Below are 27,375 nucleotides of genomic sequence, written 5' to 3' on the forward strand. Positions count from 1 at the left end.
ATTGTTAAAGCCACAGTGCTCAGAGTGTGTGAAAAAAGTAGCGGGTTACAGTCCGGAAATTACGGTACATTTATTTTTCCCTCTGGTATCTAGTTGGGTGTTGAGAATTATGTAATTTCACAGGTATTGGTGCTGACTACTTAATTTCTCATGCTATCCAATCTTCCACCTAATGATGTATCCACATATTCATATAAATATGTACAAGTTTGTCAAATGTTTTAGAAATTCTATTATGTTTGTGATAAATTGTGTAACTGTGACTTTGTGATGTATTTACCTTTTGTATATACAGCTCTTGATATATAGTAGTACCAATATGAGAAAATCCTTTGAAATGATCTTGTAAGCGTACGCATCCTGCCCAAGATTTTTACTGTGATCGGTTGGGGAAATGAGATTACTAGGCTTTTGGAGGCAGTCTTTACTGGAGGTGCATAACAAGGCGCACTGGCTCAGAGAAAGGATGGGGAATGGTTTCGACAGAGGAATTGGTGCACAGAGGGCGACTGTCTAGGGTTGGATTCTGAAGCAGTAATGGGAGGGAGAGAAAGAGTGACAAGTAAAGGGGAGCGGTCAGATCCAGTGGGCTGTGCAGCAGGTCGAGCCCACAGATGAGATAAAGAAGAAATCATTCAGCCAATCAGACCCGGTTGTTCGCAATCATCAGATCTCATCTGTTTTGAAGAGCAATTCTGTTTTTTTATTGAGCTGTTGGTGCCTCAAATAAGGAGACTGCAGTGTGGAACTTTAACCCACACAGTGCTGAATCCACTGGGAGAAGGATGCTGCTGAGATGGGAACCAGGCTATACTGAGACAATGTGAAATGGTTTCTTTAATCAATATGGGTCAGTTTGTAACAGAGATGACACAGTTAGCTCATTATCGGCTCTGATGCTGTTCCAGTTTCAGCAAACTAAATGACAACTTCTTAATAAGGTAAAGCTAGTTACCAGGGTAGTTTCACAGCTGTCTGTTCTAATGCACAGCAATAATGGACTTTTTTTCTGCAGCAACAGTGACTTTTATTGTCAGTGACAGTCATGACAGGAAGTGTGGTTGTTGTTCCTTGCATTTTGCTTGTATCATTGTGTAAAGGCTCTGTTCTCACACAGTGGAGCCGCCGTGTCATTATCTTGTCATCCTGCTATGATTGAGTGCAGATATAACCCTTGGTTGGATAACCCCTTTTATATAACGGCTGAGTGGATCCTTGTCATTTTATTGGTGCTTTGTATGTCACATGACATGGATTATTCATCCCATTGGTGTTGCATTCCATTTAGGGTGCAAATTTGGTTCCATACATTTGGTACCATTGCACTCTGCGCACACACAACATGAACACACACACAACAAATCCACTGTGCTATAAGCCGCCTGGAAACATGAAGAGCTGATAGGAGGAAGTTAGAATGAAAAACTGGACTAATTTCTGACGTGTTTTTTTTTTTTTTTTTTTCTCCCTCTGCACTGAGGAGGTACACAGTGTTTTTTGGAAGTACACGAAGTTTGTGGATGGCATCGTCAGAATTATTTTTGGACTCATATTTAAAGTTCGTTTTGGATTGTTGTCAGATGTGATTTTTCACTGGAGTGAGGATTGTACACAAACTTTTTCTTTTTTTTTTTTTTCCCTGAAAGTACACAAAGTCAGTGCAGTGATGCACCAAAATGTAAGTCCCTTTTCTGTTGTTTATAAATTAATCTGATATCAAATGACAATGATCTGTTCTAGCTGTTATATGAAAACAAATAATGAATGTTTTTGCATTCTTTCAATGGAACGAATATTTAATTCGCAATCATCATTTAATTTGCCTCGTTGAATGGTATGTTCCAGCTTTCACCTCATGAAATATTCATACCGTTGAACTCAAACATTCATTATTTATATATCGTCAACAATTCCTTCACTTTAGACGATGATGTGAGTGCACTTTCCCAGTCACTTTTCATGCCCTTCATTGGTTCCACTCTAAATTTTTTTTTTCAGTGCTTTCATCAGTTGCTCAAACAACACTTTGCATTTGGAACTCATTTGTACTTAATGGTTGATGTATGAAAAACTGCAAACATTTTTTTTTCTGGCAATTTCTGCTGTGTAATAGGTTGAACAGTCTGACCATATTGAGTATACATGTCCAAATATGATAGTTATGTGTGTAAATCTTGTAGCTGTACATTTTGTTGATAGTTTTATCACCCTCACTTACAATGCAATGTATTATAGTGAGCTACAGCCAGGTCTGTAGGTAATTTGTCCCCTTTATGCCACTAAAATGGAGTTGAAATGAAACAATCAAGTAGTGTAGGTAATTATGTTTAATTCAAGGAGAAGAAAAAAACCTTTATTGTCATTGTACACATACAATGAAATTTGTCCTCCACATTTAACCAATCCTAATTATAGTTTGACACAATCCAACCACTAGGATCTGTGAGCAGCCATAGTCCAAGGACCAACTTCAGATGTAGACACACTGTCTTAGTCAGTGGCTGAGAAAGGAGCAGAGCCTAAGTAAGCAACTTTTTGACTGGGGGAGGATACCAGAGTGCCTGGAGAAAACCCACACAGACATGGGGAAAGCATGCAAACTCCACACAGAAAGAAGCAGGTGGGAGGGGATCCATGACCTTCCTGCTGTGAGGCATCAGTGCTAACCACTAAACCACACAAGCCATTTTTATTGGAGCCCAACAGATATGGGTTTTTTGGGGCGACTGATATGATACCAATGTTAGGGAGTGTAAAAAAAAAAAAAAGACATTGTCTTTTTTTTTTTTTGCACTCCCTAACATTGGTAGATACATATATATCTGCTAATACATACATTGAAAAAATGGCAGTGATTCCTGACATTTTGTTATCAAACCCTTATGACAAAAAAATGTAACTGAAGCTTGATGTTTTGCAATTACCAATGAACGTTATTGTTGATAACTGTGTATATATATATATATATATATATATATATATATGTGTGTGTGTGTGTTTGTGTTTATTCACACGCCCTGAGCCTTCTATGCAAAGGTCTGCTTGAAGTGGGAGTGAGTATTTGTACAAACTCCACCAAATATTGCATTTGTCGGACCTCCCATTTCAGTAACGTCTGATTTCCTCATAAATCAAGAATCACCTGCCTGTGTGTGTTTTTGTCCTATCCTTTTGTCATTAATTAAATGTGTTCCTTGTCAGCTGATGTCTGGCACTTAAGCTATTTTTTTTTTCATTTTGGCAGCAAAACACACACACACAAAAAAACCCCAAAAACAAGTTACGGTCAGTTTTCAATGTCAACCATGCGGGCAATAATTTTCTTCAGTAAAGCATTTTGCACAGCGTTATATTAAAGCAGAAAACTTTGGCTCTCTCTCTTTAGATACGTAGATGATGTACATGCAATCTAGCTGTATGTCCATACCATCATAATCTTTCTGTTGCAGCATAGCCTCAATGCTTGTCATAGAACACCAGTCAAGAACCTCTGCATTGGTTGTACGATCATACCACTTGATGTTCAGGATTGTATGTACGTAAATACCTTTGGTGAAATTTCTCTAGCTACAGTATTTTGCTTGAGATCAGTATGTACCGTAATTTCCGGACGATAGAGCACACCTGAATATTACCCGCACCCACCAAAGAAAAAAGAAATTGTACATAAATAGGCCGCCCTTGTCTATAAGCCATGGGTTTCCACATTGTAACATGAGATATTTACACAGGAAGATGTTAAAGATTTTTTTTTAAACTTTTAATTAGATATGTATCGTAAAGGTTTTTTTCTCACACTGGACCAGGAAAGAGGAAGAGCACACTGAACGTGTCTGAGAGAGGCTCAGGAACTTTCATAGACAATAAGTATTAACGTTGTATTTGGAGAATTTCCGAGATTAATGTAAGTGGTAGCAAATCTCACACACCGCAATATTAGGATACCCCCATAAAAGTAATGGACTTAAAGCATCAAGCTGCTTTCTCTAACAAGTAGATATACATACGCTTTCATTCCCCCTCTCCCCACCTTAAGTCACCCTGAAGGGTATTGGAATATTGGCGGACTGACATTACAGTCTCCTCGCATTTTATTTCCTGCCTGGTCTTGTTCGCTTCTGAATCTCCCGTGGATAAATGTAAAACATACGACTGGGAAGCGGACAAAGGTCTGAATTTGTTCAAAAGGAGACAGAGACTTGAACATGAATGTCTTGTTAAAAGGAGTAGAGTGATAGCAAAGATGAGAAGGGAAAATAATCAAATTATTGTAATGTTTTTACATTCTTTCAATGGAACGAATATTTAATTTGGTGAAAGATGGAATGTTCCATTTAACTCTGCTTCGCCTTGTTGAATGGAACATTCCATCTTTCAGGTCATGAAATTATATTACCATATTTTGTGCACCATAAGGCGCACCGGATTATAAGGCGCGCCGTCAATTAGCGGGTACTTAACCCTTACAAAAGGCGCACCGGATTATAAGGCGCGGCCTCAATTAGTGGGTACTTAACCCTTACAAAAGGCGCACACTAAAACATATAGTCTACAAAAAAAAAGGGTCACGGAAGCAAAACGGTGAGTTTATTTGAACTTTTTAACAACTTTGAACTACCTGTATTTAACAATATGGTACTCACATTATTTTTTTATTATGGTTCTGTCACAAATCCATCGAAGTCTTCATCTTCTGTGTCTGAATTGAACAGCTGGTCTTCTAGCTGTGGCCACCTCGCGTTGTTTCTGCGGAAACTCCGTTTGGTCTTTCTAACTTGGCGCAGTTCATTTTCTTGTTTCCTCTCACAGCTGCTCTATTCCCATGAACAACCGCGTAACTGATAGCCTGCAGTTTGAATTGTGCCTCGTAAGCATGTCTCTTCGCTGGTGCCATTTTCGGGGGTCCTTAGACAAACAAATGTTGTTTTGCAGGGTACCTGTAGTATACGGTAACTACCGGAGGAGTGGTGGAGGTAAATGTACGTACCACGGACTCACGGACTCTTCTCTGATTGGTTTATGGCTGGCAGCGTACGTACTCTACGCTACCAGCGTACGTACTTTACGTATTACGTAATGTTCTCCGATTGGTTTATCGCCGCCAAGGTACGTACTCTATGCTGCTAGCGTACATACTTTACGTATTACGTCATTGTGTCAGCGGGAAATGGTCCGATATTCCGACGGTCAAAGACAATGTCGGTCGTTTTTACAGATTTTGGAATTCAGTGCGCACATAAGGCGCACCAGATTATAGGGCGCACAGCCGATTTTTGTGAAAATTTAAGGCTTTTAGGTGCGACTTATGGTGCGGAAAATACAGTAAATATGTGCAATATCAGCTGCATTTTGCCAGAAGGCACATGGGTGGCTGTAGGCTAGATGTGGTCTGTTATATGAAAAATTTTCTCTTTTCTTTTCCACCATGTAGCTGTCACTCGTGATGCATCTGACAAAAGTTGCACTTTGCAAGTTTCTCCATTCACAGCCATAGAAGCCCATATCTCTTTCAGAGTTGCTGCAGTTGTTTGGTGTCTTCCCTCACTGCTCTCTTCTAGCATGTTCACTAAGTTTTTGATCCCTGCATGCTCCAGAAAGATCTAATACAGTGGGGGAAATAAGTATTTGATCCGTTGTCAATTTTGCAGGTTTTTCCACCTACAAATAATAATGGAGAGGTCTGTATTTTTTATCGTAGGTACACTTCAACTGTGAGAGACAGAATCTAAAAAAAAAAATCTAGAAAATCAAATTGTATGATTTTTAAATAATTAATTTGCATTTTATTGCATGAAATAAGTATTTGATCCCCTAGAACAGTGTTCTCCAAACTGTTCCAGAAAGGGCCGAGAGGGTGCAGGTTTTCTTTGCAGCCACTGACTTCAGCAGGTGATTTCACTGATTAACATCACTTGGAGCAGGCGGGATGAGTTCATCAGTGAAATCACCTGCTGGAGTCAGTGGTTGCAAAGAAAACCTGCACCCTCTCGGCCCTTTCTGGAATAGGTTGGAGACCACTGCCCTAGAAAAACAGACCTTAACAGTTGGTACAGAAACATTTGTTTGCCATTATAGAGGTCAGACATTTCCTGTAGTTCTTGACCACGTTTGCACACTGCAGCAGCGATTTAGGTCCACTCCTCTATATAGATCTTCTCCAAATCTTTCAGGTTTGGAGTTTCAGCTCCCTCCAAAGATTTTCTTTTGAGTTCAGGAGACTGGCCAGGCCACTCCAGGACCTTTAAATGCTTCTTATGGAGCCACTCCTTAGTTGCCCTGGCTGTGTGTTTGGGGTCATTGTCATGCTGGAAGACCTAGCCATGATCCATCTTCAATGCTCTTACTGAAGGAAGGAGGTTCTTTGCCAAAATCTCGCAATACATGACCCCATCCATCCTCCCTTCAATACAGTGCAGTCATCCTGTCCCCTTTGCAGAAGAGCACCCCCCAAAATGATGCTTCCACCTACATGCTTCATGGCTGGGATGGCTTTCTTGGGGTTGTTCTCATCCTCCAAACATGGCAAGTGGAGTTGATTCCAAAAAGCTCTATTTTGGTATCATCTGACCACATGACCTTCTCCCATGCCTCCTCTGGATCGTCCAGTTGGTCATTGGTAAACTTCAAATGGGCCTGGACATGTGCTGGCGTGAGCAGGGGGACCTTGCTACCCTGCAGGATTTTAAACCATGATGGCGTTGTGTGTTACTAATGTAATCTTTATGACTGTGGTCCCAGCTCTCTTCAGGTCATTGGCCAGGTCCGCCCATGTAGTTCTGAGCTTTCTCAGAATCATCCTTACCCCACAAAGTGAGATCTTGCATGGAATCCCAGACCGAGGGAGATTGATAGTCATCTTGTGTTTCTTCCACTTTCTAATAAATAACCATAATAGGTCTACAGCTTTGTCCCTGGTGTCTTTAGACAGCTATTTGGTCTTGGCCATGGTGGATACATTGGAGTGCGATTGATTGTGTGGACAGGTGTCTTTTATACAGGTAACAAGTTGAAACAGGTGTAATTAATACAGGTAAAGAATGCAGAATAAGAGGGCCTCTTAAAGAAAAACTAACAGGTCTGTGAGAGCCAGACTTCTTGTTGGTTGGTAGGGGATCAAATACTTATTTCATGCAGTAAAATGCAAATTAATTATTTAAAAATCATACAATTTGATTTTCTGGATTTTTTTTTTTTTTTTTTTTTTTTTTTTTTTTTTAGATTCTGTCTCCCATAGCTGAAGTGTACCTACGATAAAAATTACAGACCTCAACATTGTTTGTAGGTGGGAAAACCTGCAAAATTGGCAGTGGATCAAATACTTATTTCCCCCACTGTATAAAGTATTTGTATTTCTTAATGATTGATGGGAAGTGAAGTCTAAGATAGTGAATATGAACATGAGAACTGATGATTTGTATGAAAACGAATCTTTGTTTCGTTTAGTTACTTATAGCTTTGAAAACAATGCAATATCTATCCCAGTGGTGGTACTTTTTAAATGGTTACTGCAATATTTTTGTTCAACTCCTTGAATTAAAGCCAACAAATTGTGCTATGAGCACTCCATTGTTTTATTTCAAATCCATTGTGATCTAGTTCAGAGGCAGCATTGCAAAAACTGCTTCTAAACCTGACAGTCATTACACTCCTAGTTTGTGTCTTTGTGGATAAAAGTGTACAGCATCTCTTGCAGACTTTTCTTCAGGTCCTGTGGACTTAAAAACCTTGGCGATTTTATTTCAAATGCCTAAAATATTAAACATACCATTCAGGCTTAAAAAAGTTTTAAATTTGCGGCTTAAAAAGTTTAATGTAATTTTTTTGACAGAGTATAATGAAATATTGTACTTTTTTAAAAATAAAATCCTCTGCATTTATTTATGAGTCTGTCTGTCTGTTAGCAGGATTATGTCAGAAATGCTGCACGGATCTTGATGAAATTTTCACCACAGGGCCATGGACGATGCCATTAAATTTATTCGGTGATCCGGATTCTGGATCAAGATTTCACTCTATATAGGCTTTGAAGGATTACATAAAAAACTACTTCATAGATTCTCACCAAATTTGCACCACAGATAGATATTAGTGCGTCGAAGACTCCACTGAATTTTGGAGGTGATCTGGATCTTGATTGGTGGACGTCAGAAATCTCTGATTGCTCTTGTTTGTCAGTGTAATTACTTTTGTATTCTTTTGTCTTTTTGTCAGACTAATGAAATCTTGTACTGCTTTTTGTCAGCATATATTCTATATTTGTGAAATATTCTACTGTTCTTGTCATATAATGAAAATTCTACTTGTCAGAGTATCATGAAATGTTTTGCTCTTTTTTATCAGATATAATGAAAAATTCTACTTATTGTCAGAGTATAACTAAATATTTTACTCTTCTTTTTGTCAAAGTATAGTGAAAAATCCAGCTTTATTTGAAATGGATGTGTTTTTTTTGTTGTTTATTTACTTTCACAATATGAGAATAATGATTCAGTTGGCTCTTACGGTAAGATGGTCTCACTCAGCTGTTGGATTTGGCAGAGCTCGTGGAAGAAAATGGTGCAAGCATTCAAAATCCTGCTGTTGTCCATCAGTAATAGAAAACCATTTAATAAATTCTCGAATCTGATTCATTAGTTTATTTGACATTTGCTAATTCACTGGTGTTTGTGTTTCCTTTAGATTTTTGTTATAAAGTCGACAGTGAAGTGACCAAGCCCAGCTTTGGCTGCCAAGTGACCATTCAGTCCGAACAGGAGAAACAGATGATGAAAATGTACCGGAGAGAGGGGAAGAGAGAGCGGAAGAAAGGAAAAGGCATTGATGACACAGACTCCTCAGACTCTGGCTTCTATTTCGACCCCAAAGAGATGAGAATCCAGCGGTACGTCAGCTTTTCAGACTTTTATTTTTTGCTGTGCTGTCATTAGTCTACAAGCTTTCGCATCATTTGTGACGGTGTGACTACAGCCTTGCACATAAGGAAGCACTGACCTACACTTTTCTTTGTGCTGTAGAAGTTTTTTTGCTGCAAGTTTAATTTTAGAGGATTAAAAAAGTGATTTGTTTAATTAAAATGTTGCAGTGGCCAAATCCTCTGCACTGTGGAGGAAATGATTAGTATCTGCTAAGCCACTTCTATGACGGAATGTTATGCCTCATATCTTTGAACTTTCATTTAAATCATCTTTTTTTTTTTTTTTTTTTTTTAAGAAAAAATACATCTGGAAGTGAACTGAGGGTGTGGATTTCATTTCTCCATTTTACTGTGGCAGAAGACTTCAAGAGGTTATTTAAGTGGTTGTCTTTCCTGAGGCTGAGGGAGGTGACAATGATGACAGACGTCACTGTACCTAAATTTTGTACTCACATGGGTTTGCTGAATTAAAGATGATATGACATTATGACAAGAGTCTATGGATCACATGTTTTGTGTTTGATTTGGAACATGTTACTTTTGACATGATAAAAACAGGATTTGCATAAAATAACTCATCTATTTTGGTCCTGCAATTTGTCTCGTCACTGTAAAATTCCCACTCTAATTGAAAATGAACATTAGCTGGTTCCAGCTAATGTGACCAAGGGCTGTAATAAAAGTTGTCATATTTGCAAAAGTAATGCAGATGTGTGCCTATGAACATATAGGTAGGCAGATGGGCATTGTACCTGTAATGTTTGGTAAATGCACAGTGACAGACAGCAGCATACTCATAAAAATTAAATTACACATTTTCATTTAGGACACTTTTATATAAAGATCTACAATTTTCTTCATTATGTTACAGTACTTTCATGAGCCAAACACGTTTGTGAACCCATTTCTACCACCAAAACTGTCCACACAAATGGTGTATTTTCAATAAATATTTGAAGAATTTTCTAAAAACGTCTTTCACTTTTTCAGATTTAGAGCCAAATTATTTCTACAGGCATATCACATATATTCTGAAAGATGAGATTGTTTGTGAACATTTTAATATGCAACACATTGTACTAAAAAGTACCATAAAAGGAGAATTATTGAAGAATGTTAAAATTGAGAAAATACCCCTGGACCCTGGAGGGTTAAGTTTCAGCAAGAATGTTTGGTGGGGAACAGGAACAAGGTCGAAAGCCTTCCTGAAGTCCATAATCTGGATCTGCCTGTCCTTGCTTTTCACAGATATTGTTGAGTGCTGCAGTAATGGGTTAACTTAGGGTTAACTTGTAGCCAGGGGTGGAGGCTAAGTGTCGAAGTATGCTTGTTTCAGTGCGAAAGGTTCCTGGTTCAAGGCCACCCCTGCCCATTCGCCATATAATGTGGACTTAACAAGATTAACCTTTCCAGGAACCATGTTCATCATTTAGGAGATCACGTTTCAAGGTGATGCATCATATTGGTAGAAATAACATGCTCAAGTATTTGAATGGAATAGATGTCTGTAAAACTAGCATGTAGTTGGAGGGCTCAGAATGACTCCCCTTCCAAAAAACTGTGAGCTCGTCAGCTGAAAGCTCCTCGCTACTTATAGAATTCTGATAGGCTGATGCAGGAGTAGTGCAACACTCTTTGTGTTCTCCTTTAACACTTCAGGTGACTATTATCGGCACCTGTTGCTTTATATGGTTTCAGTTCCTCTAAAACTTTATAGTACCTGCAGTAGTAACCTGAATTTTAGGCAGAGGTTTGTCCTGACAGTACTGTTTTCTAAAAATAGACTGGAATTTAGTGTTCAAGACTGTGGCCATTTCTAAAGCAGCTGCAGCAACACCTTTTGTTATTCAGTGCTGGCACCTAATTGAACTTTGCCTTAACTTCTGCTGTAGCGCCAACAAGTACTATGTGTCTTCCTTAGCTCACGGTCTGAAGAACGACAAAGGCTTCTAAAACCTTTGCAGTCTGACAGAAATCCTGTCCTGCGGGCCCTGGTGTAGGCCATATGTGTGGTTCAGCTGCACCACATCATCCACCATTTAAAACCAGCAAGTGTTTGATGTGTTGGTGGTGTATTCTTCTTTTGGTACAGGGAGCAGGCCCTGCTGACAGCACGACGTGAACCCCTGTTGAGCAGAGAAAGAACACATGAACGTGTTCACTATCCCAATGTCTACGACAGCTATGCAGAGGCCACAAAGATGTCTGCTTTTGTAGGAGGAGCTAAGGTGAGGAGTCTGAGGCATGAAATCCCCGTTTGTTCTGTTGATCTTTGAGAAGAGTGCTTTTCTGTGCTTAGATATTTGGTACAATACAATTGTAAACCGAGCATAATTTTAAATGGATGCAGTATACTATCCTTTTCATCATTTTTGACATGTACGCAATTATTTTCTGTATAAAGACGCCGTGGCACAACAATGTCCTGTGCACAGAATGAAGCAGCGCTGTCTGAGATTTTCTGTTTCTTGTTTTCATAGCTCTTCTTTCATTTCATTTTCATTTATTTATATAGCGCCAAATCACAACAAAGCTGCCTCAAGGCGCTTCACACAAATAAAAAAAATCAGGCATCAGAAAAAAGAATCAGACACCAGAAAAATAACAAATACAGTACAATTTGTCAGGATTAAGCAACAAGAAAAACAAAAGAAATACCAAGGTGATCGCTGGCCACTAGCCCCAAGCATCAGATTAGATTTCTTAAGTAATGGTTTAATCACTGCAGATTTGAAACATTTATAAACAGATCCCAGTGTTAATGACAGATTAATAATTTCCAACACAATAGCTCCAAGAGTGATCCAGAGGTCCTTAAACAGTTTTGTTTGTATATGGTTGAATAAGCAGATTGTGCTTTTAGCGGACATTACAAGTTTTGTCAGCACGCCCAGTGAGATACTATCAAATTCGGTAAAGATAGGTAATATATCAGTGATGAGACCTGCCTCGATAATGGTGTAGTGGCTGGACTAGAGCATGCTGGGATATACGAGGTCTGTCCATAAAGTATCGTACCTTTTTATTTTTTTTTTAAACTATATGGATTTGATTCATATGTTTTCACGTCAGACAAGCTTGAACCCTCGTGCGCATGCGTGAGTTTTTCCACGCCTGTCGGTGACGTCATTTGCTTGTGAGCACGCCTTGTGGAAGGAGTGGTCCCGCCCCGTCGTCGGATTTTCATTGTCAGGAAATGGCGGAATGATTTGGGTTTTTTTTTCCATCAGAATTTTTTCACAAGCTGTTAGAGACTGGCACCTGGAAACCATTCGAAAAATTTATCTGGCTTTCGGTGAAAATTTTACGGGCTTCACAGAGAATAAGGTCTGTTAGTACAGCTTTAAGGACCCCTTTAAGGACGCTCAGCGCGCCGCGCTCCGAGCTGCGATGACGCGGCACAAGCCACCGGACCATTTCTAAACGGATGGCTCTGTGGATACGAGACTGTCATGTGCTCTTTCTCTGGTTATCACAAGAGCTGGACATCAGCCATTTTCCAGCAGATTTCACTTTTAACAAGAGATTTTGTCATGGAAAGCCGCGCAGAGGCTTCGCGCGTAAAGACCAATTCACTTTGGAAGCGAGACAAAGGAACACCTCCGTTTCGGCGTGTCAGAGGACAAGTTTGGACATGTCCAGCTTACTGGACTGGTAAGCATTGAAAGCTGAGATAGACATGTCCAAACTTGTCCTCCTTGTCCTTCTGAAAAAATTCTGATGGAAAAAACCCCCAAATCATTCCACCATTTCCAGACAATAAAAATCCGACGACGGGGCGGGACCACTCCTTCCACAAGGAGTGCTCACAGGCGAATGACGTCACCGACAGGCGTGGAAAAACTCACGCATGCGCACGAGGGTTCAAGCTTGTCTGACGTGAAAACATATGAATCAAATCCATATAGTTTAAAAAAAAAAAAAAAAAATGTACGATACTTTATGGACAGACCTCGTATTTAACATAATGTCATCTTTCTTCTTCTCAAAGTAATCTAAAAAAGGAGAGCGACTTACAAGTGGTTGTCCCTGAATAAGTTTTGCCATCATGTCAAACAGGAACTTTGAATTATGCTTGTTTTGTTGATCAAATCAGATTAATAGGCCTGCTTTGTTGCCAGTAGTGCATACTTTTAGTCTAAGATAGCATCACGCCACGCGAGGTGGAATATTTCTAGTTTTAAACTATGCCATTTTCGTTCTTGACCTCTAGCCTTATGCTTGAGGCCATGTAAGCAATCACTGAACCAAGGTGATTCTAAGGTTTTTTTTTTTTTTTTTGGCGGGGGGGGGGTGCTTTTAATATAGGTGGAGCAATCATGTCAAGTGTGGTTGTGCGGACTCAGTTTGAGCTGTCCAAAAGACTGTCTACAGAATGGTCATTTTCCAAAAGTGAGTCTAAGATATCAGGCAGTCTGGCTCCAAGTTCAGTTGTAATTGAAGAGTTGACGTGTCACTGCAATGATAAATGAGATTCTTGTTCCAGTAAACATGGCAATGAGACTGTAAATATAATAAGAGAGTGATCAGAGGCCGCTGATGCAAGAGGTATGATGTCAATATTTGTGACAGACGCAGCAAATGAGGACCAAATCCAGGGTAATGTGTATCATACCCTGAATCCATTGCTGGAATCCTAATACATCCATAATGTCCATAAATGATTTGCTGAGGGTGTCAGAAGGCTTCTTTATGTGAATGTTGTTGTCACAAACAATCAGAATGTTATCTGCACGGGTTACCAAGTAAGATATAAACTCACCAAATTCATCCAGTAATTCAGAATATGAGCCAGTGGCCTACATACGGTGACAAAATAGCATAGTTGGTTTTTAATTTCAAACTAATTATATTTTAGACCCCCAACAATGGATTTTCTGCACTAATTTCCCCACTAAGATAATGGATTCCATATCCACATTAGTCATAATCCCTGCAGGTTCTCTAATCACCTGCTCCATTGCCTGCTGTAGACTCTTAATGTTACCCTCCTTGTAGAGCTCTAATCTATGTTCCACTGTAGGGTGAAGGCTGTCTGGCATTAGCAAGCCACAGCAACCCCAAAAAGAAGGCCAGTTATCAATTAATCTAAAGTCTTGCTGTCTACAAAATTGCCATTAATGATGTCATGAATTGACATCATTAATTCCAGAGATCCAGGACTTTTTGGCTGCAATGCGCAAAGGTTGTATTTTGATTGATATTTAAAGTGGCTTCTTTGACTTTGACTTTTTTTCTTGCTATTTTGAGTCTAAGCATCATCAATGTGAAAAGGTTTCAACAGTTTGCTCATTTCACTTTGCTTTTTTATGTGTTTGGACATATAGATGCTGCTGCCTGAAGGAATCCGTAGAGAGAACAACAAGATGTATGAGGAGGTTGAAATCCCACCAAATGATCCTAAACCCATTGGCGTTGAAGAGAAGCCTGTCTACATCTCTGAGCTGGATGAGGTTAGAAACTATGTCCTGGTTTGTGTTCAGTTTGTTCAGATGGTCTCAGTGGTGTTCATAGTTGAGAGCTGTTGAAGATTGATGGCTTACAATGTTATATGGAGTACTTTTGAAAAAGTATTCATTGTGTTTTAATCAGTGTAATCAGTCAACTTTTCAGTTACCTTTGTACTTATTATCATCAGCTCATTGTCCATCAAATTGTTGGTGGTCAGTGATCTAATGTTTGATCATAAAATGGATTTGTTGGATTTGGTGTGAAACATCTTTGATGCTTGATGTCTTGTTTTAACAAAATGAGCCATCATTCCCTTGCTTTCTAAAAGCATTGATGCAGGTCAGGAATTGTGGTTAGTTGAAGTGGTGCTGATCTGTAGGCCACATTATAATGTAAGGTCAAACTTGGTTTTTTAATTTTAATTCTTTCAAATCATTGGTTTCAGGCTCTTTCAATTTAGTTAAAAGTGGCAGCTTTAAAACAAGTTATCCAACCTCATTCTGATGCGTGGTGTTGTACAAACCTGAGTCTTGCAGGAGGTTTGTTGGAGGACTGCAGTGATTTTATTTCAGGACTGAGTCAACATGCGGATAAGGTTTTAATTGTTAGTGATGCTGACACCAGTTTTAAAGATCCATCTGATCTGTATGGCCTGTTTATCGTGTTTTTGGGTTTTGCTGATTTTGTTTGTGATCCCATGTACAGCAGTGGAAACTAGAGTTTGTTGTAACCCGTGGAATAGATGTTTCTGTCAAGATCTTTGCTCTTCCATCTATTTGTTGTGATCATTTTCTTAGTATGTGATTTCACTGTACTGTCCAAGAGTTAATGAAACAGTTGTCTCATTGATTTGATTTGTTGGCCTGACAGAACTTGGTGTATACCTGTGGTTTATTGGCTGATTTGTGGTGGTGGTCTTAATAGTTTTAATTCAGCACTGCATGGTATGCTAGCAGGGTTGGGATGTTTTGGATGTATCTTGGTTAAAACCTGGCAGAAACTGTTCTGACAAGAACAGGTTTTAGATGCTTTTTGCCATCGAAAACACAATTGGCCTGATTTTCCAAGATCCCAGATAACAAGTGCTAAATTTGCTGGGCAATCCAAACTCTTGCATCTTGGGACAGAGACAGTTTTGCAAGTTATTTACGAAGGGTAAATGCGTAATTGATAGCTGATGGTAATGTAACATAGACAGCAGCATGTAAATGAGGATTTTCATGAGTAATAGTCATGAGTAATAATGATGATATATGATAATAAGCGTAATTCTACATTTGTGTCTGTCACTGTGGCAAAGCGGTCATCTGGAAAGCTATTCAAATGTTTTGGCTACTTGATTTTCTTGATTCTTTAAATACTAAAACAGGGACTTTTGCGACAAAGACCCTAGTCGTCTCAACATGTCAGGTAAATTCTTTGATATTATCAAATGGGATCTCTGAATCTCTGTAAACTGGCTATTTTCTGCTTAAATCTGACTTTAGAATTATTTAAGAGGTTTTACTTTGTCATCTGATGGTTAATAATCACATTATTTGCTTTGATCTCTTTGGGTGCAGAGAGTCAGACTCAGAGTCAGACCCAGACCCAGAGCTTTGGCGCTGTGATCGGTCCCCCATCTTTTATTATGAAATAATGCTGAATTTATGTGGAAATGATTGTTGTACAAATGCTTCAGATATTTGTTACAGAGATAGATAATGACTGGAGTGCAGTTTTAAGCAGAAATGAGGTGAGAATCGGTGAATCGCTGCTGATGCTCCAAAATGAAGCATGCACAGTTGGGGGTTGGGGGGACCATTGGGTCAGTGACACGATACCTAAACAAAGCAAACCTTTATTCAAGGCCGGCAATTGTTATCAAAATGCCGGGATGAAAAATCTCTGCTTTTTAGCTGATTTCTGCTTTTTTGCCAGTTGCCTGAGTCATTTTTGAGTTCAGTGTTGTTCAGTAGGAAGCCTTCAGTGCTGAATTGGGTTGTTTTTTACAACCCCAATTCCAATGAAGTTGGGACATTGTGTAAAATGTAAATAAAAACAGAATTCAATGATTTGCAAATCCTCAACCTATATTCAGTTGAATACACCACAAAGACAAGATATTTTTAATGTTCAGTCTGATAAACTTTATTGTTTTGTGCAGATATTTGCTCATTTTGGAATGGATGCCTGCAGATTGTTTCAAAAAAGCTGGGACAGTGGTATGTTTACCACTGTTACATCACCTTTCCTTCTAACAACACTCAGCAAGCATTTGGGAACTGAGGACACTAATTGTTGAAGCTTTGTAGGTGGAATTCTTTCCCATTCTTGCTTGATGTACGACTTCAGTCCGGGGTCTCCTTTGTCGAATTTTGGGCTTCATAATGCACCACACGCTTTCAGTGGGCCAGTCTAGTACCTGCACTCTTTTACTATGAAGCCATGCTGTTGTAACACGTGCAGAATGTGGCTTGGCATTGTCTTGCTGAAATAGGCAGGGACGTCCCTGAAAAAGACGTTGCTTGGACGCAGCATGTGTTGCTCCAAATCCTGGATGTACCTTTCAGCATTGATGGTGCCATCACTGATGTATAATTTGCCTAGGCCATGGCCACTAACGCACCCCCATACCATTACAGATGCTGGCTTTTGAAGTTTGCGCTGGTAACAATCTGGATGGTCTTTGATTTCCAAAAACAATTTGAAATGTGGACTCATGAGACCACTGCACACTTTGCGCCTGTCCATTTCAAATGAGCTTGGGCCCAGAGAAGGCCACAGCGTTTCTGGATGTTGTTGATGTGTGGCTTTCGCTTTGCATGGTAGAGTTTTAATTTGCACTTGTAGATGTAGCGACAAACTGTGTTAACTGACAATGGTTTTCTGAACTGTTCCTGAGCCCACGCAGTAAGATCTTTTACACAATGATGTCGGGTTTTAATGCAATGGGATTGAAGGCCACGGGCATTCAATGTTGGTTTTCGACCTTGCCGCTTACGTGTAGAAAGTTCTCCAGATTCTCTGAATCTTCTGATTATATTATGGACTGTAGAAGATGGAATCCCTAAATTCCTTGCAATTGAATGTTGAGAAACATTGTTCTTAAACGGTTTGACTCTTTTTACACAGTTGTTCACAAACTGGTGATCCAGTCAGCTTATATCAATCCCTGTTTCCTTAAAAATACAGCTGTTAACAATCATGACAATAATAATTTTAATGATAGCAGCAACAGCAACAACTAATATTGCTACAATACAATTTTAGACAAAGACAAAAAGAACCTGATAAAACACAACAGAAAAGATAAAACCAACTGGCATTGAACATAAAAAATAAATATAGAAATACATAATAGTTTTCTGCGAACACCGAGAGATTCTCACACCCCAATTTCATCCCTGTATCCTGTGAAAACACATTCTTTATATATTGTTTTGAACTGTTGAATGTTTGGATGCTGCTTTAACTCCTCACCCACACTGTTCCACAGTCTCGCCCCATAAAATTAAATGCAGAATCTTTTCTTGTTTGTATGGATTTTATTAATTTTGAAGTTCTTTTTCCCCTCTTTATTGCTATCCCTCCTCTCGATCAGTTATTGCCCCAGATTTCTACACAGTAATTGAAATCCAGTAACATAATTCAACAATGTAGGATGCAGAGTGATTTATGATCCAGAATATGTTTTGTTTTGTTTAACACTGAAATGCTTCTTGATAATTTGGTTTGTATATATTTGATGTGTGCTTTCCAACTGATTTTCTCATCTATTATTGCCCCAAGGATTTTATTTTCATTAACCCTTTCAATCTGAATGCCATCGATCTGTATTTGCACTTGCTCATTTCTTCTGCAGTTCCCAAATAATTTTAGTTTTGTTTTAAGTTTAATGACACTTTGTTTTCGTCAAACCATATTTTCAATTTGTTCATTTCTTCAATGATTTTCTCCAGCATTTCCTCCAGAACTATCTGCCAAGCTACAAAACTGCTTCATCCTAGTACGGCAGAATACTACTAGAGTGATTTTGAATAAGGAAAGTTGTTGTTGTTGTTGTTGTTTTGGTTTTTTTTGCCTCACCAAAATGGATGCTGCACTCACTGTAATTTATTGTCTGGAATTGTCCCATATTGCATTTCACAGCTTCTAGAATTCAAGAATTTTCTGCACATAAAATTTTCATACATATCCTTGGATGTGGTGAACCAAAGACAGTCGCTTTAGATTGGAGCCCTGTGTGTGGCTGTGAACTCTCTCTAGAGCCTGACATGCACCTGCTAAATGACGGAGACCACAACGGCTGTGATTGGTCACTTTTCCACTTTCAGTCATTCCTCTCCCACCATATTGCAAAAGTTTTTGCAGAGCGCACGGCGATCACATTTTGATCATAGATCAAATACAAGGAATGTTTGGTAGAAAGGTCCTCAAATATAACCAACTTTACAACATGGAGTTGGAATAACATGCTCAGATGACCCGCAATTCATGGATGGAAACTGCACGTGCCACGTATAATAATGTTATGGTACGTGCAGGTCATACCGGCAGGTTTTGCTGTGCCAGATCCATCTCAAGGTTCCCTCGTACGTGCTCAAATAATTTCGGATCACGTTTTGCCCCCATCGGAATATGTAAATTGTGGTCAGATGGTCCTTAGATTACACATGGACTGCCATTGGATAGGTATCCCATCTTGATGGCGCCCAGAGGGTTTTGAACATGTGCATCGCACTCGGAGCCGCCAGCCGATTTTGACCAACTGCAGATGGCTGTCAGATCGTTTTGGAACTGAAACCCGACACTTTTCGAATGTGCGCCGATTCGTCATTCTGACGCCGTTCTGCGTTATTCTGGGTATGTGTGATGGGGATATTAGAAATCGCTCGTACATAAGTATTCACAGCCTTTGCCATGATGCTCCTGTTTCCACTGATCATCCTTTGAGATGTTTCTACAGCTTAAATGAAGTCCACCTGGGGAAAAATTCAGTTGACTGGACATGAGAAGATGCATTTTTAATTTTTGTGATAAATGATTTAATTACTATCAGCAACTGAGGGAGAAGCATTTTTTTGTAAAATGTGGATGACTCAGGACGATGATGGGCAGACAGAAAGACAGACAACAGACTTCGTGCCAGTGCATGAGTTCATCAACCTGTTGGACAGAGGATGATGATAATAATGAATTATGTTAAGTGCTCATAAGTTAAAGTATTGAAAGAAAAATATGATTGATGGTCATGCATACACACGTCGATGTGCCTGGCAGCAGATTATAAAATGAAATGTACAGTACTGCTTGAGATGAAAATCAGCACCTCCAAATCCAAGGCCATGGTTCTCGACCGGAAAAAGGTGCTTTGCCCTCTTCAGGTCGGTGGAGTGTCCTTGCCTCAAATGGAGGAGTTTAAGTATCTCGGGGTCTTGTTCACGAGAGAGGGACGGATGGAGCATGAGATCGATAGACGGATCGGTGCAGCATCTGCAGTGATGCGATCGCTGTATCGGACCGTCGTGGTGAAGAGAGAGCTGAGTAGGGGGGCAAAGCTCTCGATTTACTGATCGATCTACGTTCCGATCCTCACTTATGGTCATGAGATTTGGCTCATGACCGAAAGAACGAGGTCGCGAGTACAAGCGGCCTGGGAATGCCTTGGGGTTCCCCCAGAGGAGCTGGGGGAGGTGTGTGTGGATCGGGAGGTCTGGGTGCCTTTGCTTGAGCTGCTGCCCCCGCGACCCGACTCCGGATAAAGCGGAAGAAAATGGATGGATGGATGGATGGATGCTTGAGAGAGTTATTGTGCTAGCATGCTTTCTTATGACAGTGGTTGTCCAAGCTAAGTTAACCTTTACTCACTCATCATTGCAATTATTTGATTAAACAGATCCAATTTGATTATATCATAGTCAGATATGTAAGAACTCATTGTGAAAAGATGTAACTGTTATTCAAATGGCCACATGGCCAAATGAGGATGTGAAAACAGGCAATTTTTAAAAATTAAAAAAATGAGCATATTAATAAAATTAATAAAAATTGTTCTGTCACTCCTGAACTAGCAATAACTTTGGTTTTCTTATGGATGTGGTCTAATATGTCAAACTAATAGGAGAAAAAAATCTTTGCTTTATCTAGCATACTTTTTGAGTAATAAGCACTTGAAGGTAGTAGAATTATTTGCGTTTTTGATTTTCAGCCATTTTTTCAGAGCCTTGTGAAGGAAAATGGGTACAAGATATACAAAATCTGACAAAATGTTTGAATTCTACAGGAAAGGTTAGCCCTAGACACTTACTTTCAAAGCTGTGCATGCCATTTAATTATAGATATTCATGTTGGAAAGTGCACAGAGAACCTCGTTTGGTAAAATTCAAATAATTAACTAAAATTTCCAGGGGCTGTGCCTTCAACACTATTTGAGATACAGACCTAATATTTTGGGGTTTTACATATCTCTGGTATAGGACCACCTGTGAATTTTTTCATAAGAATCTGAGAGGGTGACCTGGGAAGTTTTTCCAAAATTGGGTGATTTGAGATGGACTGACCTTAAAGAATGCTCATCTTCATGTCAGCTGACCAGGCTGAAATCAGCAGACTTGGAGACACCTGTAAGAGATGATGGTTGGTGTTACTGATGTCGAATGTCAGGGAAAATAATATGTCTGATGATTACTCATGGTTCAGAGTTCTCATGGTTACCCATGAGACCTTTGAAGAAAGTAATCAGGAATGCATTGTGTTTTTTTCAGTAGCTTCTCCAGCACTCCATAAGTATGTGTGCTAACAGCAGGACACCACTGCTTTTCTCTGTGCATTTGCCACAGCACGTTGCTAATGCCCTGGCTGCATATTTACATACTTATCCTCCTTGTCAGTGGACAGGAGAGTACTGTGGCTCTAATGGTTTGTGAGTGATGCTCCTTCTGAATGTAGGTGTTGTAGCTCTAAGCCAGCTGTCAGTGGACACAATGACCTGTCAGGCTGACAGACACCTTGACTGACAAACCCACTCTCACCCTGGTGCATACATTCTATTATCTTCCTGCAGACTCTACCCTGCCACCACTGGGCAAGCAGGAGCTCAGCTTTGACCTGTTTTAGGCCAAAGGAGCAGCTACAGAGCAGAAAGTAGTCCAGCATGTCCCACACGTCGTCTCTGTAAACATAACATCCATGTGTCTGCTGGAGTGGTCTTTATAATTCAGCACAGCTGCACCAGTCGTGTCAAAAGGTCATCCTGTCTTTTCTGAATTTGCCCTTTTGGTGTTGTATAAACATCTGTGAACTATATAACCATTTTGTTTCACATCAGGCGATCGTATAACTGTTAACCTTCCTGCCACTGCCAAGAGACATCCTAATAAGCAAAATTTAGTTTTGTGTGTGTGGTTTGGATTGTAGTGCGTGGCTGTGCCATGACAAATTGATGGCTTAATTGTGTGTCTTATATTGGTCTTTTTGTTGTCACAGTTCAGTTCTTGATCTTGTGTGTTTGTATCATACTGTGTAAGTCTCTATGTTCTGTTCACTGCTGTTCAGACTCGCTGGATTCTCGCATGTAGCATATTAGTTTATCTTAGCGTGATGCTGCAGTCTGATCCATTCCTGATCAGGATGACTTTTGACCATTTCATCTGTTCAGTAGGCAATGCAGGAGTGTAGCACAAGTAGGATTTTGCTGAATAGATGGAAACACACGTTATCCCTAACAAATGCTTGCTAATGTACGAGGCCAACTTTGAATGGCTCCTATCTATAGAACAGTAGATACCTATCTACTGTCTATAATGGGACAGTGGAGATTTTCCTCTGTCCCATTCCATCAGAAACCTTTCTAACAGACAGCACAAGTGACAGATTCTAGCTGTTTTTGTGTTTTATTTTGTTTGTTTTTTTCCCCCAGTGTATTTTGTCTCGGTATTTTATCAGTGACGACTGTACAGTATTTCCAACCAGAAGGCATAGGTCAGCAAAGTGCAATTTGCTCTTTCATCACTCACCACTGAACACAACACAGGGCTGATTACAGGCAGTATGTCATCTTACAAGGCAGCAACTACATAAGAGGAGCTAAGTGGTACAACAGGGACAAAGTGAAAGTGGACATTAAGGATGGCAACTCCCCTCTTGTGGAGAGGACGAGGGACAATTTTGGTGACCTGAGCAAATCCTTCCTTGGCTGACGAACTGAACACCTATGCTTAACAAAAGGCTCACATTGCTAGCAGAGCGAAAAGCAGACTATAAGACTTTTATCTTGAATGTCTGTATTCTGTCCAAGGAGCTGAGGCCTCATGTACAAAGACTTGCATGGATTTCCTGCTGAAACATAACACAATAATAGCCAGATGTCTCAAAGTATGCATATGCATGGATCTAAGCACATTCCGTTTGCACATCCCAGTCAGCATGGAATTGAGCACACATGCAGACATACCAAACTCCTCCCTTTCCACACCCTTATTTAAATATGCAAATTCATCTAAATATGGGAGCTGGGATTCCCCTCTGCGTCACATCAGTCAACATAAACACAGAAAAGAAATACCACGTCTGAGCTATAGATAACTACAAATGACGTGGGGACACATGGAGGTTATTTGGTACGCTGTCAAATGGAATATATATATATATATATATATATATATATATATATATATATATAATATAGTTGGACTCGGCTACGCCTCGTCCAATTTAACTTTTCTTCATCCAATATTTCTCTATGTTGGACGACTTGCCATCAATTATTATGTTCTCCACCCCTTCCCAAATTAAGCAAACAACAAAGAGTCAAGTAAATTAGATCAATTTATTTTGTTGTGAACAGCATATGATTGATTCAGATGAATGCTTCTAAAACGTCAGTAGCGTGCTTGTCTACCTTCTTAGTGTTTTTGGCATCCTTGGAGTTCAATATTTTCACCAGTTCCTCCTCTGTGAACTCAGCAAACCTTTCTGGCAGACGATTTTCTGCTGTTGTTGACATGTTTGTTGCCATTTTTTCAACCAGAGTCTGTCAGCTAGTTCCTGACCTTTGTTTGCCACGCTCTGATTGGCTAGCTGTTGGCAGTAAGCTCTAACGCTATTGGTAAGTGGGAACTGATCCAATATAACTTTTGGTCCGAGCCTGTTTGGATCCACCATAACTTTCTGGCACCAAGCATGCCAAAATACATGTAAATGATGGACAGAAAGGCTAATCTGTGATTGGCTATTGCAATCTGAGTGGAGAACATATATTCACCAGTGTTATAACAGCATGCCTGAAAAAAAAATTACACTGTAGTTGGGCTGTTATGCTGCTTCCGAGGGTGTGTAAAGGAAAAATTAAATGATCATTTCTCGACATTGATTGTTGACATGGTGGTTCTGATTTAGAAGCAGTACATCCACAGTTTATTCATCAACCTCTCACTAGAGCTCTTGTCTGTTTTTGCAGGCAAGAAAAGAGAATCTTCCGCCGTTTAATTTACACAGTAGGGTTTTTTTTCATGTCTTGTTCCATTTCCATGGGACACCATATGAAGGTTCTCTTCTGTGGACTGTAGGAGGACTTTTCCCATAGCCGCTTTCTGCTGCTGCTGTAGAGGAAATGTTCTCATGCTGCAGGAGAACTTAGTTGAATTTTACAGCCGCTGCAGGACAATTTTTCCAATAGCTACATTCTCCTGCTTTCTTCTGCAGCATGCCTCACATAACTCTCTGAAACACAATTGCCTGCCCTTTGAGGGCCAAATTTTGTGAAATAGTATTAATATGTTGCATAACTAGACAATCAGGTATCACCTCAAAAAACAGTTTAAAACCCTAACCCAAATCGATATCAGATCGAATAAATAATCAATTCTGAATCTTAAGAATTGGAATCAAATCGATTCTTGAAACTTGAATTGATACCCAGCCCTACTCAAGCCTCACTTGCACAGGCTTGCTTGTAACTAGTTTTACGACCCCAATTCCAATGACGTTGGGACATTGTGTAAAATGTAAATAAAAGCATAATACAATGATTTGCAAATCCTCTTCAACCTATATTGAATTGAATACACCACAAATACGAGATATTTAATGTTCAAACTTATAAACATTGTTTTTGTGCAAATATTTGCTCATTTTGAAATGGATGCCCGCAACACGTTTCAAAAAAGCTGGGACAGTGGTATGTTTACCACTGTGTTACATTACCTTTCCTTCTAAAGCCGGGTACACACCGGACGCCACGCGACACCACAATTTCACCCGGTGTGTCACTCTGCTTGAGCTGCGTTCACACCGGACGCCACAAATTCATCATTTCCTGCAGGAGCTGCGTCTGGATGACGGCCGCTTTAAGCGGTACTTCCGCCTCTCCAGGACACAGTTTGAGGACCACCTGTTCTGTTCGCATGCGCACATGTGAACAATAAAAAAAAACAAAAAAACTGGCTGCTGCTGCAGTTCCTCGCTCTCCCCTCCAACTCTGTCATAATTGTGTTATCAACCAGTCAACATTTGTTTTATTGTATATCTGTGTAGTTAATAAAATTATCTTCACGGACGACTGGTTCGCACGCGCACATGTGAACAAAGAAAAAAAAAAGGCTGCTGCTGCAGTTCATCGCTCTCCCCTCAAACTCATAATTGTGTTATAAAGGACAAAAGGAGCCCTGCTCACAGGCTGATTGCCAGAGACAGGACATGTCCACATCAAGTATAAACTCCAGACATCTCCACGTCACTACATATCCAGTCCCTACACAATATTGCTCCACAAACGCGCCAATCGCTCAAAATCGCTTTATTCACGTCCATCGCGTCCCATTGCGTTGCTTTGGCTTTTGTGGCGCCACAGCGCATCCTTCCATAGGGATTACATGGCAACCTCTCGCCGCCGTCGCTCGCGTGGCGTCCGGTGTGAATGCGGCCTAACAACACTCAAAAGGTGTTTGAGAACTGAGAACACTCATGATTGGGTATAAAAGGAGCATCCCCAAAAGTCTCAGCCATTCACAAGCAAAGATGGGGCGAGGATCACCCCTTTGTGAACAACTTCATGAAATAATAGTCCAGCAGTTTAAGAACAATGTTTCTCAATGTTCAATTGCAAGGAATTTAGGGATTCCATCATCTACAGTCCATAATATAATCAGACGATTCAGAGAATCTGGAGAACATTCTACACGTGAGCGGCAAGGCTGAGAACCGACATTGAATGACCGTGACCTTCGATCCCTCAGACGACACTGCATCAAAAACCAACAGGAACAATTCAGAAAACCATTGTCAGTTAACACAGTTTGTCGCTACATCTGCAAGTGCAAGTTAAAACGATACCATGCAAAGCGAAAGCCATACATCAACAACATCCAGAAACGCCGCCGCCTTCTCTGGGCCTAAGCTCATTTGAAATGGACAGACACAAAGTGGAAAAGTGTGCTGTGGTCTCATGAGTCCACATTTTAGATTGTTTTTGGAAATCATGGATGTCGTGTCCTCTGGACAAAAGAGGAAAAAGACCATTCAGATTATTACCAGTGCAAAGTTCAAAAGCAAGCATCTGTGATGTATGTGGGTGTATTAGTGCCCATGGCATGGGCAACTTACACATCTATGATGGCACCATCAATGCTGAAAGGTACATCCAGGTTTTGGAGCAACACATGCTGTCATCCAAGCAATGTCTTTTTCAGGGACGTCCCTGCTTATTTCAGCAAGACAATGCCAAGCCAAATTCTGCACGTGTTACAACAGCGTGGCTTCATAGTAAAAGAGTGCGGGTACTAGACTGGCCTGCCTGCAGTCCAGACCTGTCGGCTATTGAAAATGTGTGGCACATTATGAAGCGCAAAATACGACAACGAAGATCCCGAACTGTTGAACAACTGAAGTCGTACATCAAGAAAGAATGTCAAAGAATTCCACCTACAAAGCTTCAACAATTAGTGTTCTCAATTCCCAGACCCTTATTGAGTGTTGTTTGAAGGAAAGGTGACGTAACACAGTGGTAAACATACCACTGTCCCAGCTTTTTGAAATGTGATGCCGGCATCCATTTTAAAATGCAACCTTTACACTAAAGGCTATACCAGCACCGCAGAGAGGGCGCCAGTGGACCTCAGTCTGTGGTTCATCTCCACCTTAAAGACACTAACCACATGTTTGAGGACAAGGAAGTTAAAATATTAGCCAGAAAGAAGAAATGGTTTGAGAGAGGGGTCAAGGAGGCATTCTTTGTGAAACGTTTGAAACCCAGCCTTAACCGGGGAGGGGGTCTGAGACACACTTTATCCCCTGTTTACAATGGGGTACTCAGGTCAAAGGAGTTTCAGTCTTTTGTTCATGGTAATGAGTCATTCACGTCATCAAGGGAGCCATCAGAAAGGCATCCATCCCATCATTAAAGGGACAGTTGTCCTGTCATTATGTGTGCTAACTAGAGCACAATAGTTGCTAATTAGAGCTATTGTTTAGTCACTAGCCTATAGCAGTCTGCCTCTCAGTAGGAGGGGTCTGGTTAGGTTTAAAACGCCAGCTTTTGTTGGCTTCTGTTTTATTCTTCTCTACAAGAGTCAGACAGAAGTCAGACTTCCAGAGCAAGAATTTTAGCTGAGGAAGCTTCTGCGATTTGAAGCGAAACATCCTCGCGTCAAGCAACCCAGTCCAGTCGAAGATTCAAGCTTCTCTACTATTTTAAAATGAGCAAATATTTGCACAAAACAAAGTTTATCAGTTTGAACATTAAATATCTTCTATTTGTGGTGTATTCACTTGAGTATAGGTTGAAGAGGATTTGCAAATCATTGCATTCTGCAACGTCCCAACTTCATTTGAATTGGGGTTGTGTGATACTGCTGTTTTAATTTCTGTGCTTCTATTTCATGTTATTGTGCTGTAAAGCACTTTGTGATTATACGTATCTTGAAAGGTGATATACCAATAACCTTCATTCACTTACCAGCCATCAAGCAACGGGTGATGATACTCAGAACACCGTTCTGTCATTTAGAGCAACATGGGGCCTTTTGGAGGCC

The 27,375-nt window shown here is 40.1% G+C and overlaps 1 protein-coding gene across 1 annotated transcript in view; it reads left to right on the forward strand.

The window, feature by feature from the left end:
- ascc3 (activating signal cointegrator 1 complex subunit 3) overlaps positions 1-27,375 on the forward strand; it is a 626,361-nt gene that overhangs the window by 80,044 nt on the left and 518,942 nt on the right. Inside the window, 3 exon segments of the mRNA XM_034173960.1 lie at positions 8,680-8,881; positions 11,007-11,142; positions 14,242-14,367. Coding sequence (XP_034029851.1) covers positions 8,680-8,881; positions 11,007-11,142; positions 14,242-14,367 — 464 coding nt within the window.

This window comes from Thalassophryne amazonica, chromosome 7 (genome assembly GCF_902500255.1).
Source record: "Thalassophryne amazonica chromosome 7, fThaAma1.1, whole genome shotgun sequence".
NCBI classification, from domain to species: Eukaryota; Metazoa; Chordata; class Actinopteri; order Batrachoidiformes; family Batrachoididae; genus Thalassophryne; species Thalassophryne amazonica.